An 18513-nucleotide genomic window follows, 5' to 3' on the forward strand; every position below is an offset into this window, starting at 1 on the left:
GATCAGCTAGAAGAAGTCACCTTGTAGAGAGTTCAGCTACAAAGAAACCATCATATAGAGAGTTCAGCTACAAAGAAATCACCCTTTAGAGAGTTCAGCTAGAAGAAGTCACCTTGTAGAGAGTTCAGCTACAAAGAAACCATCATATAGAGAGTTCATCTACAAAGAAAGCACCCTGTAGAAAGATCAGCTAGAAGAAGTCACCTTGTAGAGTGTTTAGTTACAAAGAAACCATCATGTAGCGAGTTCAGCTGCAAACAAATCACCCTGTAGAGAGTTCAGCTACAAAAAGATCACCCTGTAGAGAGTTCAGCTAGAAGAAGTCACCTTGTAGAGAGTTCAGCTACAAAGAAACCATCGTGTAGAGAGTTCAGCTACAAAGAAACCACCATGTAAAGAGTTTAGCTGCAAACAAATCACCTGTAGAGAGTTCATCTAGAAACAAATCACCCTGTAGAGAGATCAGCTAGAAGAGGTCACCTTATAGATAGTTCAGCTACATTTCAAGTCACCCAGTAGAGAGATCAGCTGCAAAATAATATCCTGTGGGGAATAATGGGCATGTAATAAATATATGTATATAATTTGTATAATTACTAATAAAATCAAAAATAATTGAAGAATTAAATCTTCTTTAAGTTCTTTTCTTCTTCCTGTGGTAAAGAAAAAAACACATGGGTTAAAAAATCCCCAAAGCCAGCCATTGGCCAGCTTTGCAGTATACAAATACAAAAAGAAGTGATATCTAATCAAAAACAGCCAAGCTGTAAAAAAAGGTGTGGCCCCCAAAAAGGCCATGGTGAAAAAAGATGTGAAATCCAAGGTGACGGCCAAGAAAAGGCTGTGATGGTAGGTTAACGGTAAAAATTTTAATAACAACAATTCAGATGAATTTTGTGCCAAGGGTGCGGCCCCCAAAAAGGCCATGGTGAAAAAAGATGTGAAATCCAAGGTGGCGGCCAAGAAATGGCTGTGATGGTAGGTTAATGGTAATTCAGATGAATTTTGTGCTACTTGGTCTTGGCACCAAATTCACCTGAATTGTCATTATTAAAATTTTTACCATTAACCTACCATCACAGCCATTTCTTGGCTGCCACCTTGATTTCACATCTTTTTTCATCATGGCCTTTTTGGGGGCCACACCTTTTTTTACAGCTTGGCTGTTTTTGATTAGATATTATTATTATAAACGGACAGATTTATAGAAATTTTTGTTAGAGTAGAGTTTGTGGATAAAAAATGCATCGAACAGATAAATGCACAAAAAGGCTTCTTCCACTCTCAGAAAATAGATGCAAACTATATGAGCCTTTGTTCAGATTTCACCTCATTACTGCTGAAGTAAATGAACAACTTACATGATTGGGCAGCTATACCACTGTGCATCTGAAAAATGATAATACTGACACCGTGCATGCAGATACCGTAGTATACACTGAGAAATCGTGTGCGCAAATGTTTTCTATACTAATCCTGCTTTACACCCTTTCACTTTAGAGGATATGTTATACCAGGTGTGTGTAAACAGTAAAATGGACTCCTAGAATGGTGGGTTGATTTTTTAAAAGGTCAATATCACCATTTACATCCCAATAAGTTCAACTCCTCCCCTTAAGAAAGCAATTAAATAGGATTCTCCTTGAAATCAGCTCTTAGCATACGTCACCTCACTATAATCCTTGTATGGCTTATGAGTCAATACTTGATCACTTTTCTGAAAGCTTAAAAATCATAACGGTCTTAGTCTTTATGAAGGTTCAGTTCAGTATCCAAAGTGGCACCACCACAATGAACTTTGGATTAAATTTTATTTTCTGATAGTTGTGGATAAGGCTTATCGTAAATTTGTAAATGCTTACAAAATACTTCATTATTCAGTGCACGTACTTTTGCAATGCATACATGTAATCAACTAGCTAACGTTTTATCACTAATTTTCCACTTGGGAACAGGATTAAATAGCAGTCTTGCTGGTATTCCCAAAAAAAAACTACTATTGCATATGTTCATAACTGAATTTAAAGTACACAAGTACACAGAAAAATTTGGAATTTTCAATTACAGTAGGGACCATAGCACATCGGTAAAAAGTACCAGCGGCGGAGGAAGTAGTTGATATGAGGGGGGGCTCCGCTGGGTTGACCCAGACTTATTTCTATAGTTTGGTAAGGTGAGACCAAAAAAAAAAAAAAAAAAAAAAGGTCGCAACCAACTGACAAGAGCTTTTCACCGCACCAACTACCATTTCTAGCTGATAAACTACATAAAAATCCTTTCATAGCTCGCTACACACTGACTACTTTATTAGAGTGACTGCTTTATTAGAGTATCTCGATCTTTATCACGGTTTTCAGCCCCACTCCAAGAAAGATAATTTCGGTGTGATATCATTCTGAGGGGGGGCTTTAGCCCCCTAGCCCCCCCCCCCTTTCCGCCGCCTATGAAAAGTACTGAAACAAGCTGGAGTAGTGCATGATATTAAATCACAGTAAAACAATAAGAAGTGTTATATCCCTACTGTGCTCAAGATACCATAAAGGAAATGCACAATAGGGATATAACACTTCTTATTGTTTTACTGTGATTCAATATTGTGCATTACTTCAACTTGTTTCATCGATGTCCTATAGTCCCTACTCTACTTGAAAATTTCAAAATTTTCTGTGTACTTGTATATTAACTTTTTTTGTAAATACTTATTATGACTGGTGAACCCACGCATACCGCATCTGAAATGGTGCCACGTCCCCTGGCTATATCAATTAATGTCTGAAAAGTAAAGTATCCATTCATTGTCAGCTATGTTCAACCTGTTACACAGCATTTCGGATCAAGAACTGTTCGAAAAGCACATCTGCTATCCATGCATACCGAAAGAAATGGTGCCGTGTGCCCCAGTTATACTAATTATAATTGTCATAAAAGTGAAGTATCCATTCCGCTTCGTTGTCTGCTATGTTCAACTCGTTAAACAGCAGTAAGAATCAAGAACTGTTCAAAAAGCACCTCTGCAATCAAAATACTAGCCATTATGCACAGTATGTTACCGTTTTGTTTTTTTAAATCATAATTTTGTGTAGTTTTGCTCTTACTCTCACCCATAACTTGAGTATCAAACACACTAGTTGTATGAAGGTAAATTTTTGGGTAAGTTAGAGGCAACCTAGGATTGGAGTGAGCAAAGCAAACGTCCCGGCAAATCCGGGCCAACCCTAACTCACCTCGAACTCACCCAAAAACTTACCTTCACACAGACAGTGAAAGTCATCATTATGCTTAACAGGCAAGCGTCAGGTTAGCGTTATGGTCAGGTTCAACTTTGGTTTCTTCTTCACTGGGTATTAGCACAGCATTGTAAGTATGTGACCAGATTTGCGAAAAGGGGTCTTCCACACACATCCAATTCTATGAACTTGGAAGACCATAACTTAGCATTCAAGAAAGATACAAGCCCGAAATTTTCTCCATCCATTAACCTATGTTGGTGCTCACTACTGTCCAAATTACAAAGCAATAATTTATTCCAGTTTGAAGTTATGAGTTGCCAAAGTTTGTAAATTGGATGTGTATGGAAGACCCCTTTTCGCAAATCCAGTCACATATAGTGATTTATATTTGTGACATTTAAACAAGGCAAAAACAGGATGAGCTGGCAGCTAGCACCAATGGTACAGTAGTTAGGAATGCTGCTCTTCTGGCTGGAGGACTGTGGTTCAAGTGCCCATTGTGACAAGTTTTTATTTTCGTTTTTTTGTACCTTTTGGTGCCATATTTTTTCTAAGTTATAATGGTAACAGAATGTACCTAACGGCTTTTCAATCAAAATAGCCACTACTGATGATTTCCATTACGAAGGGAAGCCATCATGTGCTACCACTAAACTGACACTTTTCACTGTCAGCAAAGATTGATGGGACACAAAGGAGAACACTGTTAAGTCCATGAAGAATGCATTGTATGCATTGTATGCATTTACTGCGGTATGTCAAAAGGCACCAGGTGAGCCGAAGCAATGTCGAACAGTGAAAAAATCAAGCCATAGCCTTAGCCGTTATTGAGTTATGTTTGTCTGAAGGCATCAGGCAGTCAGTCAGTAGAAAATTCCTTTAAATAAATTATTTTAAAATTTCGTAGCAACTTTTTGAAAGCATTTCAAGTCAATCTGAAAGCTTGTTTGGGCTTAGTTTTATCCAACCAGTACTACCTTATTGTTGTCAGGGAAAATTGAGGCTGTTTTTTGGGTGATTTTATTTCATGGGCCACGACTATTCCTTCGTGGTCCCTACTATATACTACTATCGTAGTGGTAAGTATATGCTATAAGAGCTGACTTTAAGGGGAATCCTATTTATTTGCTTACTTAAGGCGGAGAGTTGTACTTATCTGGATGTAAAAAATGATATTGAACTTAGTCCATTTACACACTACCCATTTTCCTTAATACTCCCTGTTACATCTTAAATAGGACATAATTCCTGTCAACAACACACACAAACAACTTTGGTTTTACACCTTAATTAGTTAAGGGTCATAGAGAATCTGAAATGGTAATACATGTACAGCATATACTACTAGTACCATATATAGTTTTCATCTGTGTAGTACAGTACCTACAGTAGTTGTCTAAACTAAGTTTATGGGATGGCATGCTCTTTAAAGTGACAACATGAGCAGTGTTAATGCTTGGTCTGTTCCATTAAAATATATTAATTTTAATGTAGAGACATTCCTCACATAGAATAGCTACCAATGCCATGCTATATAAAACTGTGCTCTCTTACTGTGTGTCCTTCTACTTGTTTCAAAACACCAACAGTTTCTCAGTGGTTTGTATAAACTGAGTATTAGGATACTTTACTATGTACAAATCAAGTTATATAGTTGTAGTGTAGTATAGGAAGCAAGAATACATGTGGGTATTGTTTTAGCATAATATCACTGTTTCAGTGCCATATGCTAACATGTTTGTGGTACATTTAATGCTTAGCTTTTACCTAACCATAGTTCTGGATGTAGGGCAGGAAGTTGATCAATGAAATAGGTACAGTTGTAGGTTGCAGGGTAGCATAGGAAGCAGGAGTACAGTACATGTATAGGTATTGTTTTAGTACATTATAATAGGCTATCATTGTTTCAGTTACTGCTATACAAATACTTTAGGTTAAAGTTTACAAGTAGGGCGATAAAGTATATGACCAGCCACCCCACTTCAATGAATAACATACTACTATACAGCAACTGCTGCACCATAGGGTAGGTACCAGTGCTAGTTAAGTAATACGTAATAAGCTACTTTCGATAAGTAAGGACCCCGACTTCTGTGCGTCCACACAGTATATACTGACACACTATGTATACACAGTATGTAGTGTGTACACAGAATGTTATTGCATGTCAGTACACACAATAATTTATACACATGGGCAGTGCTTGACATTCTGTATTATTTATATATTTTTTGCAGTTCCATTATCACCACGAGATGTGTTGATTAAGCATCATGTTTCCATAAAGAAAATAATACAAATAGAAAAATTTGTGGATCTTTTCATATCAAGAGGAATCATATCAACTGAGGAAAGGAAGTTGGTAACAATAGACTCTCTACTTAGTACCATTGAATCAGAACTGGAGTGTGGTATTGATGGGAGCCTTCTTGAAATGTTAGATGCCATGAAAAGCTATGGAACTATAGGTCCACGTTCTCTGGCAAAGAAAATTGAGGAAGAGTTGCAAAAACTTGGTGAAGGAAAGCCAGGAACACCTGCATCTGTGAAATTTAACATTAGTGACAGAGTAGATGACATGTTTCTTAAACTTGTCCCTGCAGTGGGAGGCATTTTGAAGGAAAGCAACTGTGAATTTACACTATTACGTAGTGCTTGTGTTAAACTTGATAAACCACTTGGAGAAGCAAATAAACTTCCTAGTGAGTTTGTTGACAAAATCAATGCAACCAAAAATTTGAATGACCTGTTAGCTTTACTAATTGCATCTCCATATTGTAATTGGATGAATGTACGACTCTTAGAAAAGATGGCTGCTTTGTCATGCCAAGTTGAAGCTGAACAGCTTATTACCAAGCACAAAGAGATTGTCTTTTCTAAAAAGGTCACTGATGTATTACAGTACATCCCCAACGTGAAAGTCACTGATGATTACTATGTAAAAGTACGAGACAAATGGAAGAAAGATTTAGAGGATATCACTGTTAAAGATATTGCCAATCACTGGGTCCAATTGGAGAACATTTTTGATATTGATCAAAGTGAAATTCTTTTGGAAAATTTGCTTAAAGGCTGTGTTGAAATTAATTGGTTAATCCCTGTTAACTTGATGTCTCATGCCAGACTATCAGCTTTCAAAAACTGGTGTGACCTAGAAGATGTTTTATACCTCAGTATTGGTGATCATGTGATCAAAAATGATCAGTTAGAGTTTACTGAGGAGCACATATCCATTACTACAGGTATGTTAACTTGACTAGCTAACTAAATGTTTATTGTTTTGTTTTGTAGCAACCCCCCAACAAGTGATAGATTACTTTACTGATTTTCTACTAGTCAGTTTAAATCATGAGTTACTACTACCTCTGATGCAGTCCCATGGTCTACTAACTGATCATGATCTTGAGCTGATCAATAGTGGTCCTACTGGTTATCACAAGAACCAACTAATACTGGAATATGTTAAACTGATGGACGATCCCAGTTTGGAAGATTTTAGTAAACTACTACAAGATAGTCATCCACGTATAAAAATTCCACTAGATGATGGTAAGTCCATAAATCCTTTACACAAGGATCTATGATGAGTCTGTAGCTACATAGAAAACATAAAATACACATAGTAACTACATAATGTATATCATACATTTTTGCATACATACAATAATTAATATATTGTACTTTGTGTGGGAGGATCAAAGCGATGTCATGCACTGTATTGTCCTTACAGTACTAATTAGCTGCATAACTGTACTGTATGAGTCATACAGAACAATTTTGCAGCTAATTGGGCAAATACAGTACAGTTATGTGCTTAATTAGGAAAATACAGTACACTTGGGCGAACACAGTACAGTTATGCGGAGAATTTATTTAAGGAATGTTATGAAAACAACCTACTGGGACAGCTCATGTCTGACACTGTAAATCACTAAACCAGCTAAACTAATCCTACCAGTTTGTTTTATGGTTAGAAATAGTTTGGATAAACACTTACTGATCGTCTGATCACAAAGCTATTTAAACACAACTCCATTAAGACAGCACAACTGATCACGTGTGTGACATTGTAAATTGCTAAAGCTAGTCAAACTAATCCTATTAGTTTATTCTATGACTAGAAATAGATTATATAAACACTTACTGATATCCTGATCACTGAAACTTGCAGTGATTTGAGTACTAGAGGAAATCGCACCGAGCCAGATGACCAGGAAATACAATATAATATTTAAAGCAATGCCTATGCTTGTGTGTATGAAAAATACAGCTCTCGGGGGATGTCTCAAGGCAAACAATCGCACTTGGCTTCACCTCGTGCTGCATTAGCCTCTTTACATGCCCCCTCATGCTGTATTTTTGTACACACACGCTGCAGTGCTTTAACTATAACACACAGGACACTTATCTTGTTCACAACCATACAAAATAAGTCAAAATTTAAAAATTTCAACATTATAAAATATTATATGGATATGGTACACAAAATTTGATTGTTTGTACCATTAATTTTGAGCTGACATACTGTGCATACATAAGTGAGATGATGGTGCAGATAAATTAATGAATATTACTTTTCATTATCCTATTTGTGTACGTACAATCACATACGCAGACATTTCAAATTTTTGAATAACTTGACATGTATTTCATTATTAATTTTGTAGCACTAAATGCTATGAAGATTCTATCTAGCAGACAGTCTCTGTCATCTGATACTACTGACCCAAGTGTTGGTGGTGACATCATCCAAAATATAGGCACTGTTGATTTACCAGTGAAGTCTAGAAAAGGACGGTTGTCATCACAACCAAATACATCACAACCAAATACATCACAACCAAATACTATCAAATATTTCAAATGCTCAACTGTTACTGAAGAGTTTCTTAAACTTGTTGATGAACTAAATGAACTGTTGAAACATTGTGATCCTAAGATGATACTAGAACATTGTAGTAATCTAATGGCTAGTGATGTTTGTGGCATTTCACTATTTCCTGCTGAGTTTATAAAGAGCCTACAAAGGTACAATCATACTCCATTACTGCTAAAGGTGTTGAGCTCATTTTGGACCTGGAGTGACCACTCCATACTCAGAACACTACTGGAGTTTGATGATGAAGCATTAAAACTGCTGGATGAGTATGAGTCTCAGTTAGACCCATTACAGCAACTTTCCTCCTACTCTTTACCACCTCCAGCACCTTGTATGACACCTTGTGATGGTAGTACTCACACTGTATTGGCTGTCAAGTGTGCTCAACAATATCATCAGTGTCTTCTTAAACACGTGTTTGATGTGCGTTCGTTAATTGTTAACAAGTGTGACATCACCCCACACTGCCTACAGTTATTAACAATAAATAACGATCAAAGTTCAACTGTTTTACATTGGTTGATACCTAAAAGTGTTGCAACACTGATTGGTTCTAAAGTGTTAGAGAACAGAAATGCCTTTTATCATGAAGGGATCCTAGAGGTGGTCATCTTGCCACGAACTTTAATCACAACTGGAACTGTAAGTTTTAGTAAAAACCACTTTATGTATATAATGAGTTATAAAAGTAGTTCTTATTCCAAAATTACATGGTACGTAAGTGTGGATAAATGCAGCTGTCCTTCAGTTTATAGGAAGCTCAATAACTACATAAAAAATTAATAGTCAGTTAGTGTGCATATATTTTACACCGCACTAAACCTTAGAGATTTGCTAATCATACAGTATGATAGTACTGTATACTAGGGACCACAAAGGAGTAGGCAAAATAACATCACCCAAAACCAGCCTCAATTTTCCAGATGACGATGAGGCAGTATTTGTTAGGTAAAACTAAGCCCAAACAAGCTTTCAGATTGATCCGAAATGCTTTTAACACATTGCTACGAAATTTAAAAAAAAAATTAACAAACTTTTCTAATGATTGACTGACTGACTGATGCCTTCAGACAAGCATAACTTGATAACGGCTAAGGCTATGGGTTTGTTTTTTTCAGTGCTTGACATTGCTTCAGCCCGACAGGTGCCTTTTGGCATACCGCAGTACGTACAATGCATTCTTCATGGACTTACCAGTGTCCTCCTTTGTGTCCCATTCATCTTTGCTGACAACAAAAAGTGTCACTTTGGTGATAATGCATGATGGTTCCCTTCATAATGGAAATCGTCCATATTATTCATAGTGGCTATTTTGAATGCAGAAGTGCTTTTCGAACAGTTCTTGAGTCATAATGCTGTGTAACGGGTTGAAAATAGCTGAAAATGAAGCATAATGGATACTTTACTTTTCAGACGAAAATGATATAGCCGGTGCACGTGGTGTCATTTCAGATGCAGCATGTATGGGTTCACCAGTCATAACAATTATTTCCAAAAAAAAGTTAACAAACAAGTACACAAAAAAATTGGAATTTTCAATGTGGGGACCATAGCATATTGATAAAAAGTACTGAAACAAGTTGGAGTAGTCCATGATAATAAATCACAGTAAAACAATAAGAAGTGTTATAATCCCTACTGTGCATTTCCGTTATCTTGAGTACAGTAGGGATAATACTTATTATTGGGTTTACTGTGATTTAATATCATGGACTACTCCAACTTGTTTCATTGATGCGCTATGGTCCCTACTCTAGTTGAAAATTCCAATTTTTTTTGTGTGCTTGTCTAATAGAGTGCTAGTGTAAAGTCATGCTTAATAATAAAGGATTCCACATTTGTCCAAAATTTTGAGGTACATAATTTTTGTGGATTGGGCGGTTTTATTTTCAAGGATCACTCCTTTTTCACTAAGGTTACCTATTAGAAAGTATAGAGCTAACTCTGATAACAGTTAATTTTAACTGAAGCAGTTTGTAATGTAATTTCCATTGTTTTATAGAACAACATGGACAAAGCTACTAAGAAGTTTGTTATTTGTGCTGAGGTTAATGATTTATTATCTACATGATGTTGTATACTATTTTAATGATCATTTCAGGAGATCCCAATGTTTGTGGAAGACCTGTTATGTGAAAAGGAAGAGAACAAAGCAATTATTCTACAGGACAGTGATCCGTACAACCAATATATTCAGGTAATAATCCTACACTAGACTGTGCTTGTTACCGAAAAGCCACTTAAGTGGCTCTGAACGCATGCCTATTGAAATCCACCCATAGTGCCTTCGATCAGGGGGCTACAGAGCTGAAACCACTGTCATTTCATTTAGGGGGCCCAGGAATTTCGAAGGGTGTATCGTGTGAAGCCAAGAAAAGTAGCCAGGGAAACCAACACCACTTGGAATACACACAAGTATAAAACACACGTGCTGGCAGTGGCTACACACCTATGAACAATCGGCCATAACTTTCGTCAGTGGTGATCACCATTGGAATAAAGATTAAAAGATTTCTCACATGATGACTACAGTATGATGTCATCACACATCGCAACAAGATGATGGCTTTTTTTTTTGCGTGACGAAGAAGAAACAGGCCAAGCTCCTTTGCTTCGCAGCGCGTGAGTTCTGTGTCTTACTGTGAAACTTTTTAGATGCTTGAGTTTGGCAAAGAGAGGTCATTTGAATGGTATATATTGTTCAGCATTAATTGAAAGATGGCTTTCACACGTTTCACACATAGGTCACACAAGCTGTTATTGTTTCGTCTCTTGCAGTTTTTGTGGTTTTATAAAAATAATCCAGGTAGCAAAGGGTTCATGGTACCATGTGGACTTTCTGTATGGATGGTAGTCCAACCCTTGTTGTAAAAAGATCAATATTCTTTATGGAACAGTCTGTTGCTCTAATAGAACAGTCTGTAGATACCAAAATGACATTTCCAAGTGACATCAGAATGATACTAAATTTTCTAGATTTCCTATACCCCCCCATATATATACCACACCTGTGGTTGAGATCAAAAGCGCCACGCTGTGATATATAACTGATATACCACGGCAAACTGTGGTATATAACTGATATCCCACGCTTTGTGGCTACGCTTACCATATACGTATGGTGTAACTTCACACATTCCGCAAAATCCTTATCTAAACGGTAAACAAGTTTCTAATAACAAGCGCCTAAATCAACCAACAATTATTCACCTCAGGAACTGGAACAAGTTTCGATGAACTCTTGTCTCCTTCATGGATAACTCACTAATCGCGACTATGTGGGCATGGCACCTCTAAAAGTGTAAAACATCTGATCCATCAAGAATTTCTATTGATTTCTATCTCCAGGAGGTGCTGTTTCACTATAACTTACTATCTATAATCATTTTCATCTATTGGGGTGTAGAATATAACAGTTATAACACGATTACTCGGGATATGACTAAATAGACTCCACCACACTCACCACTTTATCCAATCCAGTACACGGTCCAGTTATTATCAACATTCTTTTTTTCCAAGAACAATCAAAGATTGGAACAGCTTGCCAGTATCTGTCATAGAATCAGAAAACATAGATACATTTACATAATAGTTAGACGTCAAGAACCAGGGTTCTACGGGATTTAGAAAACTCGAAGGCCCTGGGCTGTAGCGCCTGAGCGCAGCGAGGGCGCTACTAAGGGCCTAAGGGTTTTCTAAATTCCATAGAACCCAGTGGTTCTTGACGTCTAACTTATTTAGACTACAACTCGTTATTGTACCTTGAGTTGACAGCTGCTTGTAAATAGGAAATGTATGGCTAATTACTAGAAACAAGCCCTCTACACCTCCCGACATGGCGGGACCTCAGCGTGGCTGTTGCTACCCGTTTAAATGCCCATGCGTTGCCAATGTTACAGGCGCGTGCTATGTATCGAAATACTGGACTCAGCGAGTGGACTACAACTCATTGTTGCTGTTGTTGTGCCTCGACAGCTGCTTGTAAGCAAGTAATGTAGTGTTAATTAGTACAAACAAGCCCATTACACCTCCCTCTAATTCAGTACGGCTGTTACTAGCCATTTAAATGCCCATGCGTTGCCAATGTTACAGGTGCGTAATTATCGTGTTTCGTATCGCCTCAGAGCGTGGTCTCTATTGGACATGACCGTGGCTCTACGAGATTTAGAGACCACGTTTTCAGCCAATCAAATTTCAGTATCAAACTTGTTGTAGTCTAATAATTACTTATTGTCTATCTAATTGTTTGCTGTATATCCTATGTGCATGTGTGATTTCTTTGGGGTGTTGATTGCCCCCTGGGCGCATTGGCAATTGCCGTCTGCCCAGTAACAATAAATATATAAATATACGCACTCTCACTCGAGCGCTGCACGCTCTCGTGAATCGTGCATATATTTTAGTCATATCCCTCGTAAGCATGTTATAACTATAAAATATATATATACCACACCTGTGGTTGAGATCAAAAGCGCCGCGCTGTGGTATATAACTGATATACCACGCTTTGTGGCTACGCTTACCATATATGGCTTAACTTCACACATTCCGCGAAATTCTTATCTAAACCGGTAAACAAGTCTCTAATAACAAGCGCCTAAATCAACCAACAATTATTCACCTCAGGAACTGGAACAAGTTTTGATGAACTCTTGTCTCCTTCATAGAAGGAGACAAGAGAAGCAGCCAGAGAAGCTGGCTTAGTTATAACTCTTGGCTTGCTTTATCATGGAAAAGTTTGGCTGCAAGGCTGTAACAAAAATTGTAGAAATACCGGTCGCCCACGCAATTAATTGCCTAATTGATGCACTTACAAGAAATCCAAATCAGTGGCCATTACACTTCGCTTTCAGCTACGTTCGGCCTGTTATACAGCGCTACAGGCTAAAAATAGTAGAAGTGCCTCTGTAACAATCTAGTAACCTCCTCGAAAATATGACGATTCGCACGACCCCGACTATCAATTACTGCCTCGAAAGTGCAGCAGCCATTACTCTTCGCTTTCAGCTATGTTCAGCCAGTTACACAGTGTTACAAGCGAAGAACAGTGTTAGAATTGTCTCTGCAATCAATCCAGTCACTACGGAAAATACAGACAATTCCCGTTTACAAACGTACTGTAGGGAAGCCATGCATCATGCTACCGCAAATTGACACCTTAGGCTGTCAGAAAAAAGAAATGAGACACATAGGAGGATAAAGGTAAGCCCATGATGCGTGCATTGTACGTACTGCGGTATGCCAAAAGGCATGTCTCGGGATGAAGCAACGTTGAACAGTGAAAAAATTAAGCCCATAGCCTTAGCCGTTATCGAGTTGTGCTTGCCTGAAGGCATCAGGTAGGCAGGCAGGTAGGCAGTAGAAAATTCCATTGCAACATTTTTTTTAACTTTGTAATTATATATTAGGATCATACTGAAGGCACTTTTGGGCTTGGTTATACCTAACCAATGCTGTCAAGGTGCCAGGATGGAGTTGTGAAGCTGGTTTTTGGGTGAATTCTTTGGCTAGGAAAACCCAAATATCCATGATCCCTAATACAGTACTACTGTACTGTATGATACGGATATCTGTTTCAGCTCTACTTTCCAGTGATTCTTTTTTTCCTTTTCCTTTTTTCATAAATGATATGAAGAGCTGCTGTTCCTCAGTGTCCACTTTCCAATAACACCTTCCTATCTTTCCTAACAAATGCTAGTAAAATTGGCACATCTCTAACTACTCTACTAATCCACACAGAGTTACATTGCCGGTTGTAATCAACTACCTCACCACCCACAATATGTTGTATACATTATCATTATTAAACTTCATTACAATAATAGGTACCTGAGCATGATAATGTGTTGGAGCAGATCTCACAACTACAGTCTAATGTCAAGGAGAAGGATAAGGTAACATGGAGGTTGTATAGTGACCTTGTAATGATGTAATATTATAACAGACAATTGAACAACTGAAGGCAAATATTACTCAACTCCATGAAGAAATAATGACCATAGAAACATTATTGGATAAAAGAATCAAAGAATTGGATAAGTCAAAACGTGACTTAAAATTAGTTACTGTTAAATATCAAGAAGAGAAATCTAACCTGGTATGTATGTATATGTGTAAAATGTCACCAATTTTTTCATCATTTTTTAAACGAAGTGGCTATGTTTAAGGGCCTGTAATGTAGGATTTTTTGCTATATTTTCAGCATTTCTAAGTGCACATGTGCAAGCATCCTGTGACATAGTTTGTTACGTTTGCTAATTTAAAAAAACTTAGAAAAAATTGTGACACAAAAAGGTATAAGAAACGAAGAAAAGGTGTGATGTGACCGACGCTCGAACTCACACATCCAGGTTTGGAGTACCCACACTCCACCACTGTACCACTGGTGCTTGCTGGCTTCTCCTCTTGCTTTTGTACTATTTAAATGTTATAATTATAAAATACTATATAGTCTCACCCATACCAGTGAAGAAGAAACCAAAGCTGAACCTGACCCTAACCCTAACGTTAACCTGACGTTTGCTTGTTAAATACAATGATGATTTTCACTGTCTGTATAAAGGTAAGTTTTTGGGTGAGTTCAAGGCGAGCTTGGGTTGGCCCAGCTTTGCTGGGACGCTCGCTTTGCTTGCTACAACCATATAGCTCGCCTTGAACTCACCCAAAGACTTACCTTCATACAACTAGTGTGTTTGATACTCAAGTTATACAACAAACAACCGGCTATTGCACCGTGTCCAACTAAGTTACAAGATGCTTGCACAAGCGCACTTAGGGATGCCGTAAATCCTACGTTACGGGCCCGTAAATATAGCCACTTCATTTTTTTAAATTTGTTGATCTTTGAGCACTCTTAAATTTGCATTAGCTTTTTACCATGAATAGATAGCCACACCAACACACTTCACAGTTACATCACAACCATGCCACTAATTTGCACTGGTTGCTTTTTACAAGTGGATTTCTATAATTGTCTGCCATTGGCACTATGGCATGCTGGAACACAGGCTAGATACATTAACTGTCTTGAGTAACTGTAGAGATGTTTCCTATATGTATTTCATTTGGCACAGGTGGCCTTGAGAGCCCTATGTCAAAGCTAGAGACTGAATATCAAAGCTCAGCCTTTCTCTGCTGATATACCAATTGCCTCTCATACCACCTGTGTATGCTTGTGTTACAGATACAGTTATGAAAAAGTCTTTCAAAATTGTGATTATATCAGTAGCCAGTTGGTTGTGGACCATAGCCAGTTAACATTTGCTGCATTAATGACAAAAATTTCAAATAGGATATATGTACGTTGACTCCCCAACTTTATTATAGTATGATAAATAAATGTGATCCATTTCTAAAATGTAATTAATAATATTCACAATTTTTAGCAACCATACAAGTGTACATGTACATGACAAGACTTGTGTAAGGATTGTGGTCAATAGGCTAATAAAACAATAAACAATATTCCATAAGCTACATGTATGTAAATTATTCATAGCCACAGCGATATAAGAGCAACAGTTACTACTAAGAATATTATATAGACAGCTGCACCAGATGCATCAGAGAATTGCATGCAGGAGACTATTATATACCCCACATGTAGTACCTTAAACCCAAGCTGGTTTTTGTGGTTTTCTCTCAATTTCACAAACTTTATAGTGAGTAATCCAGTCCACCGGGACTGGTATGAAATGTCTTCACTGGTGTGTGTACAGAAAATCAATGAGGTTTAAATCTGGTGGATAAATTGCAATTTACTGAAACTTGCAGAGAACAAGGTAGCTAACATAAACTCACATATTAACAACATGACTGCTCTATTAGAGTACCTCATTCTTTAAATCACTTTGTGCAAATACAATATCCTAATTATCACTAAGGCAGCAGCTTCAGTTATACCTCAATGTTAACTACACCACTGTACTATTGTTGTGAATGTTTGAGGTAATATACCATCTTCACTCCTCACTTCAAAAGTAAGACAAGAGCAATGCTATCAGTGCTCAGGAGTGCATTAATGAGAAACAGAGGTAGTATATCAAAAATATAACCCTCCTAGGAGAGACTATGTTTTTGGATACCACCTACATTAATGCATTCTAGGAATTCTCAGATTTCTTTAAAGAAACTGTAGTGTCTCCTTTGCTTTAATATAGTGACACTTCACAGAATCAATTGTGGGTTTTAGTTTATGAAAGTGAGCCAGTGTGCTGTATGCTGTACTTAGAACATCACACAGTATGGTCATACTGTATATCACGGACCATGAAGAACTGAGCTTTCAGCCAAAACATTGCACTAAAACCAGCTTCATTTTTTTCCATTAATGACAGCTTGGCAACATTGGTTAAACACAGCCAAGCCCAAAAATGTCTCAGACCAACCCTAAACCCTTCCAAAAAGTTTTATAGGATTTTAAAACAAAGCACAATTTTATGCTGCCTGCAAGACTGACTGACTAAGCAGACTAACTAACTGATGCCTCCAGTTCAGCATAACTTGACAATGGATAAGGCTACAGACTTGATCACTTCACTGTTCAACATCACTTTCTCCCAAGATCTCAGAGCCTTTTCACCAACTGCAATACATACATACAATACATACATACATACAATACACACATCATGGACTCCTTTGCATTCAAGATTTTTTACTGACAACAGAATTGTCAATTCGCAATAGCGTGATGTGGCTTCCTGTGGCTTTGTTGCTATTATGCTCATTGTCCTTATTTTCCCTAGTAATCAATAGACTGCAGAGACACTTTTCATATTGTTCTTCATTTGTAACGCTGTGTAATGGGCAAAGCATAGCTGAAAAAAAAAAGCAATATTTGTAGCTTATAGTCTTCTTGTCTCTACAAAGAGTGAGAATTTGGTGTTCCATACATTGTACAGACCTCACAAATGCCAAGCTAGGGGTAAAGGATCTCTGGAAGAACAGCCCGAATAGCCAGTCCTCACTACTCACTGCCGAATGGATACCCTTCAAAAAGAGAGTTAATGGCTACCTCTGTTTGTTATGGTGTACGTTTTGACGCAGAAAATACTTTTATGGCATTCCTGGTGACAGCTATTCTTTTAATGCAGTTCATTTGTCATAATTATGTTATTTAAAAAGTAAACCAAAAAGTAGAGAAAAGGTTAGGAATTTCAAGTTGAATTAGGAATCCAAGAAAAGAGTGAAATAAAAACAAGGAACTAGTTAAAAAGTCATGAAACAAGGAAGGTTTCCTATGTTGCTTCACTACTTTTCTTTGCCTAATCCAACGTAAAGTTCCTAATTAAATTTTTTGCTTCTGCTAGTTATTATCAGTCTTTCTGTGTTTATTTGTATACCAACAATAGAAGAGTTTTGTATGCTCATGTCATTTTATGTTTGACCTCAGCAACACCATGTTGTTGTTCTTACATTATCCATTATTTCACATGTCTCATATAAATACACTGGCGAAGCATGTCTGCAGTTTCCAATACTTTCAGATGAGTCACCAAACTGGAATATACTACAGGGTGATTTGTCTGAAAATATGCGAATTGTGCACTCGGTCCTGAAGTCCTTTGTGCTTTCAGGTGAATCACCCACAACCATGTTACAACTGTTAAAAATCATAAACAAACTCAAATCCAACGTTCACGGTATCGTGAGCACAGGATGTTGTACACTACAAACTTGTCTACTATACAAGTTTCCCTGATAATTGTTAACATGTAGTATGGAATGATAATAATTATCATAATAATGTACAACATGACAGTGTTCATTTAACCTTACTATTTGTGTGTGTAAAGGAACTGGCCAAGTTTGGAGGATCACTTTCTTTGAACTCCAGTAAATGTCAAGTATCATTTCCAGCAGTGGTGATCATTAACAAAGAAAACTCACTAGTATTAACACTTAAAGATATCAATGATGATAATGCTGTTGGGAGGGCTGGTACCATACAAGTGTTAGTGATGAACAAAAACTTTGAGTCAGTAGCAGTTAAACCTGTCCTGGACATTGGTGGTGGAAACTACACAGCATCCTTCACTCCCGGAACACCTGGAGATCATGTGATATCAGTAGTAGTTGATGGACAACACATCCCAGGCAGCCCTTACAAGTAAGGAATAGTGTGTGTTCTATTAGAGTGTTTTGTGAGAGAGATGATTATAATACAGTAAAAACTTCGAAAGTACTTGTACTTTTATTAATGTACTAGTCATTGAGCCTGTGTATGTTTAAATGTTTGCCTGTCTGTCTGTCTGTCTACATAATAGGAATGTGTGTGCATGTGCTACTTACACTATTGCAAATGCGAAGCATTAACTATTTGTGACTGCCTTAGTAAACTTGTGTTAACTAGATAGGTTTTTGTAGAGACAGTCACATTTGGAGATTAACATTGGACTT

The 18513-nt window shown here is 37.4% G+C and overlaps 1 protein-coding gene across 2 annotated transcripts in view; it reads left to right on the forward strand.

Moving 5' to 3' along the window:
- The window catches only part of LOC136236465 (uncharacterized), a 180708-nt gene that overhangs the window by 55767 nt on the left and 106428 nt on the right, over positions 1–18513 (forward strand). Inside the window, exons 6-13 of one of the 2 annotated variants that reach the window (XM_066026618.1) lie at positions 5468–6472; positions 6522–6779; positions 7898–8751; positions 10112–10156; positions 10211–10306; positions 13938–14006; positions 14057–14209; positions 17910–18223. In XM_066026618.1, coding sequence (XP_065882690.1) covers positions 5468–6472; positions 6522–6779; positions 7898–8751; positions 10112–10156; positions 10211–10306; positions 13938–14006; positions 14057–14209; positions 17910–18223 — 2794 coding nt within the window. The remainder of the gene's footprint in view (positions 1–5467; positions 6473–6521; positions 6780–7897; positions 8752–10111; positions 10157–10210; positions 10307–13937; positions 14007–14056; positions 14210–17909; positions 18224–18513) is intronic. The other variant, XM_066026627.1, reaches the window with a different exon arrangement.

The sequence above is a fragment of the Dysidea avara genome, chromosome 1, assembly GCF_963678975.1.
Source record: "Dysidea avara chromosome 1, odDysAvar1.4, whole genome shotgun sequence".
Classification (NCBI taxonomy): domain Eukaryota; kingdom Metazoa; phylum Porifera; class Demospongiae; order Dictyoceratida; family Dysideidae; genus Dysidea; species Dysidea avara.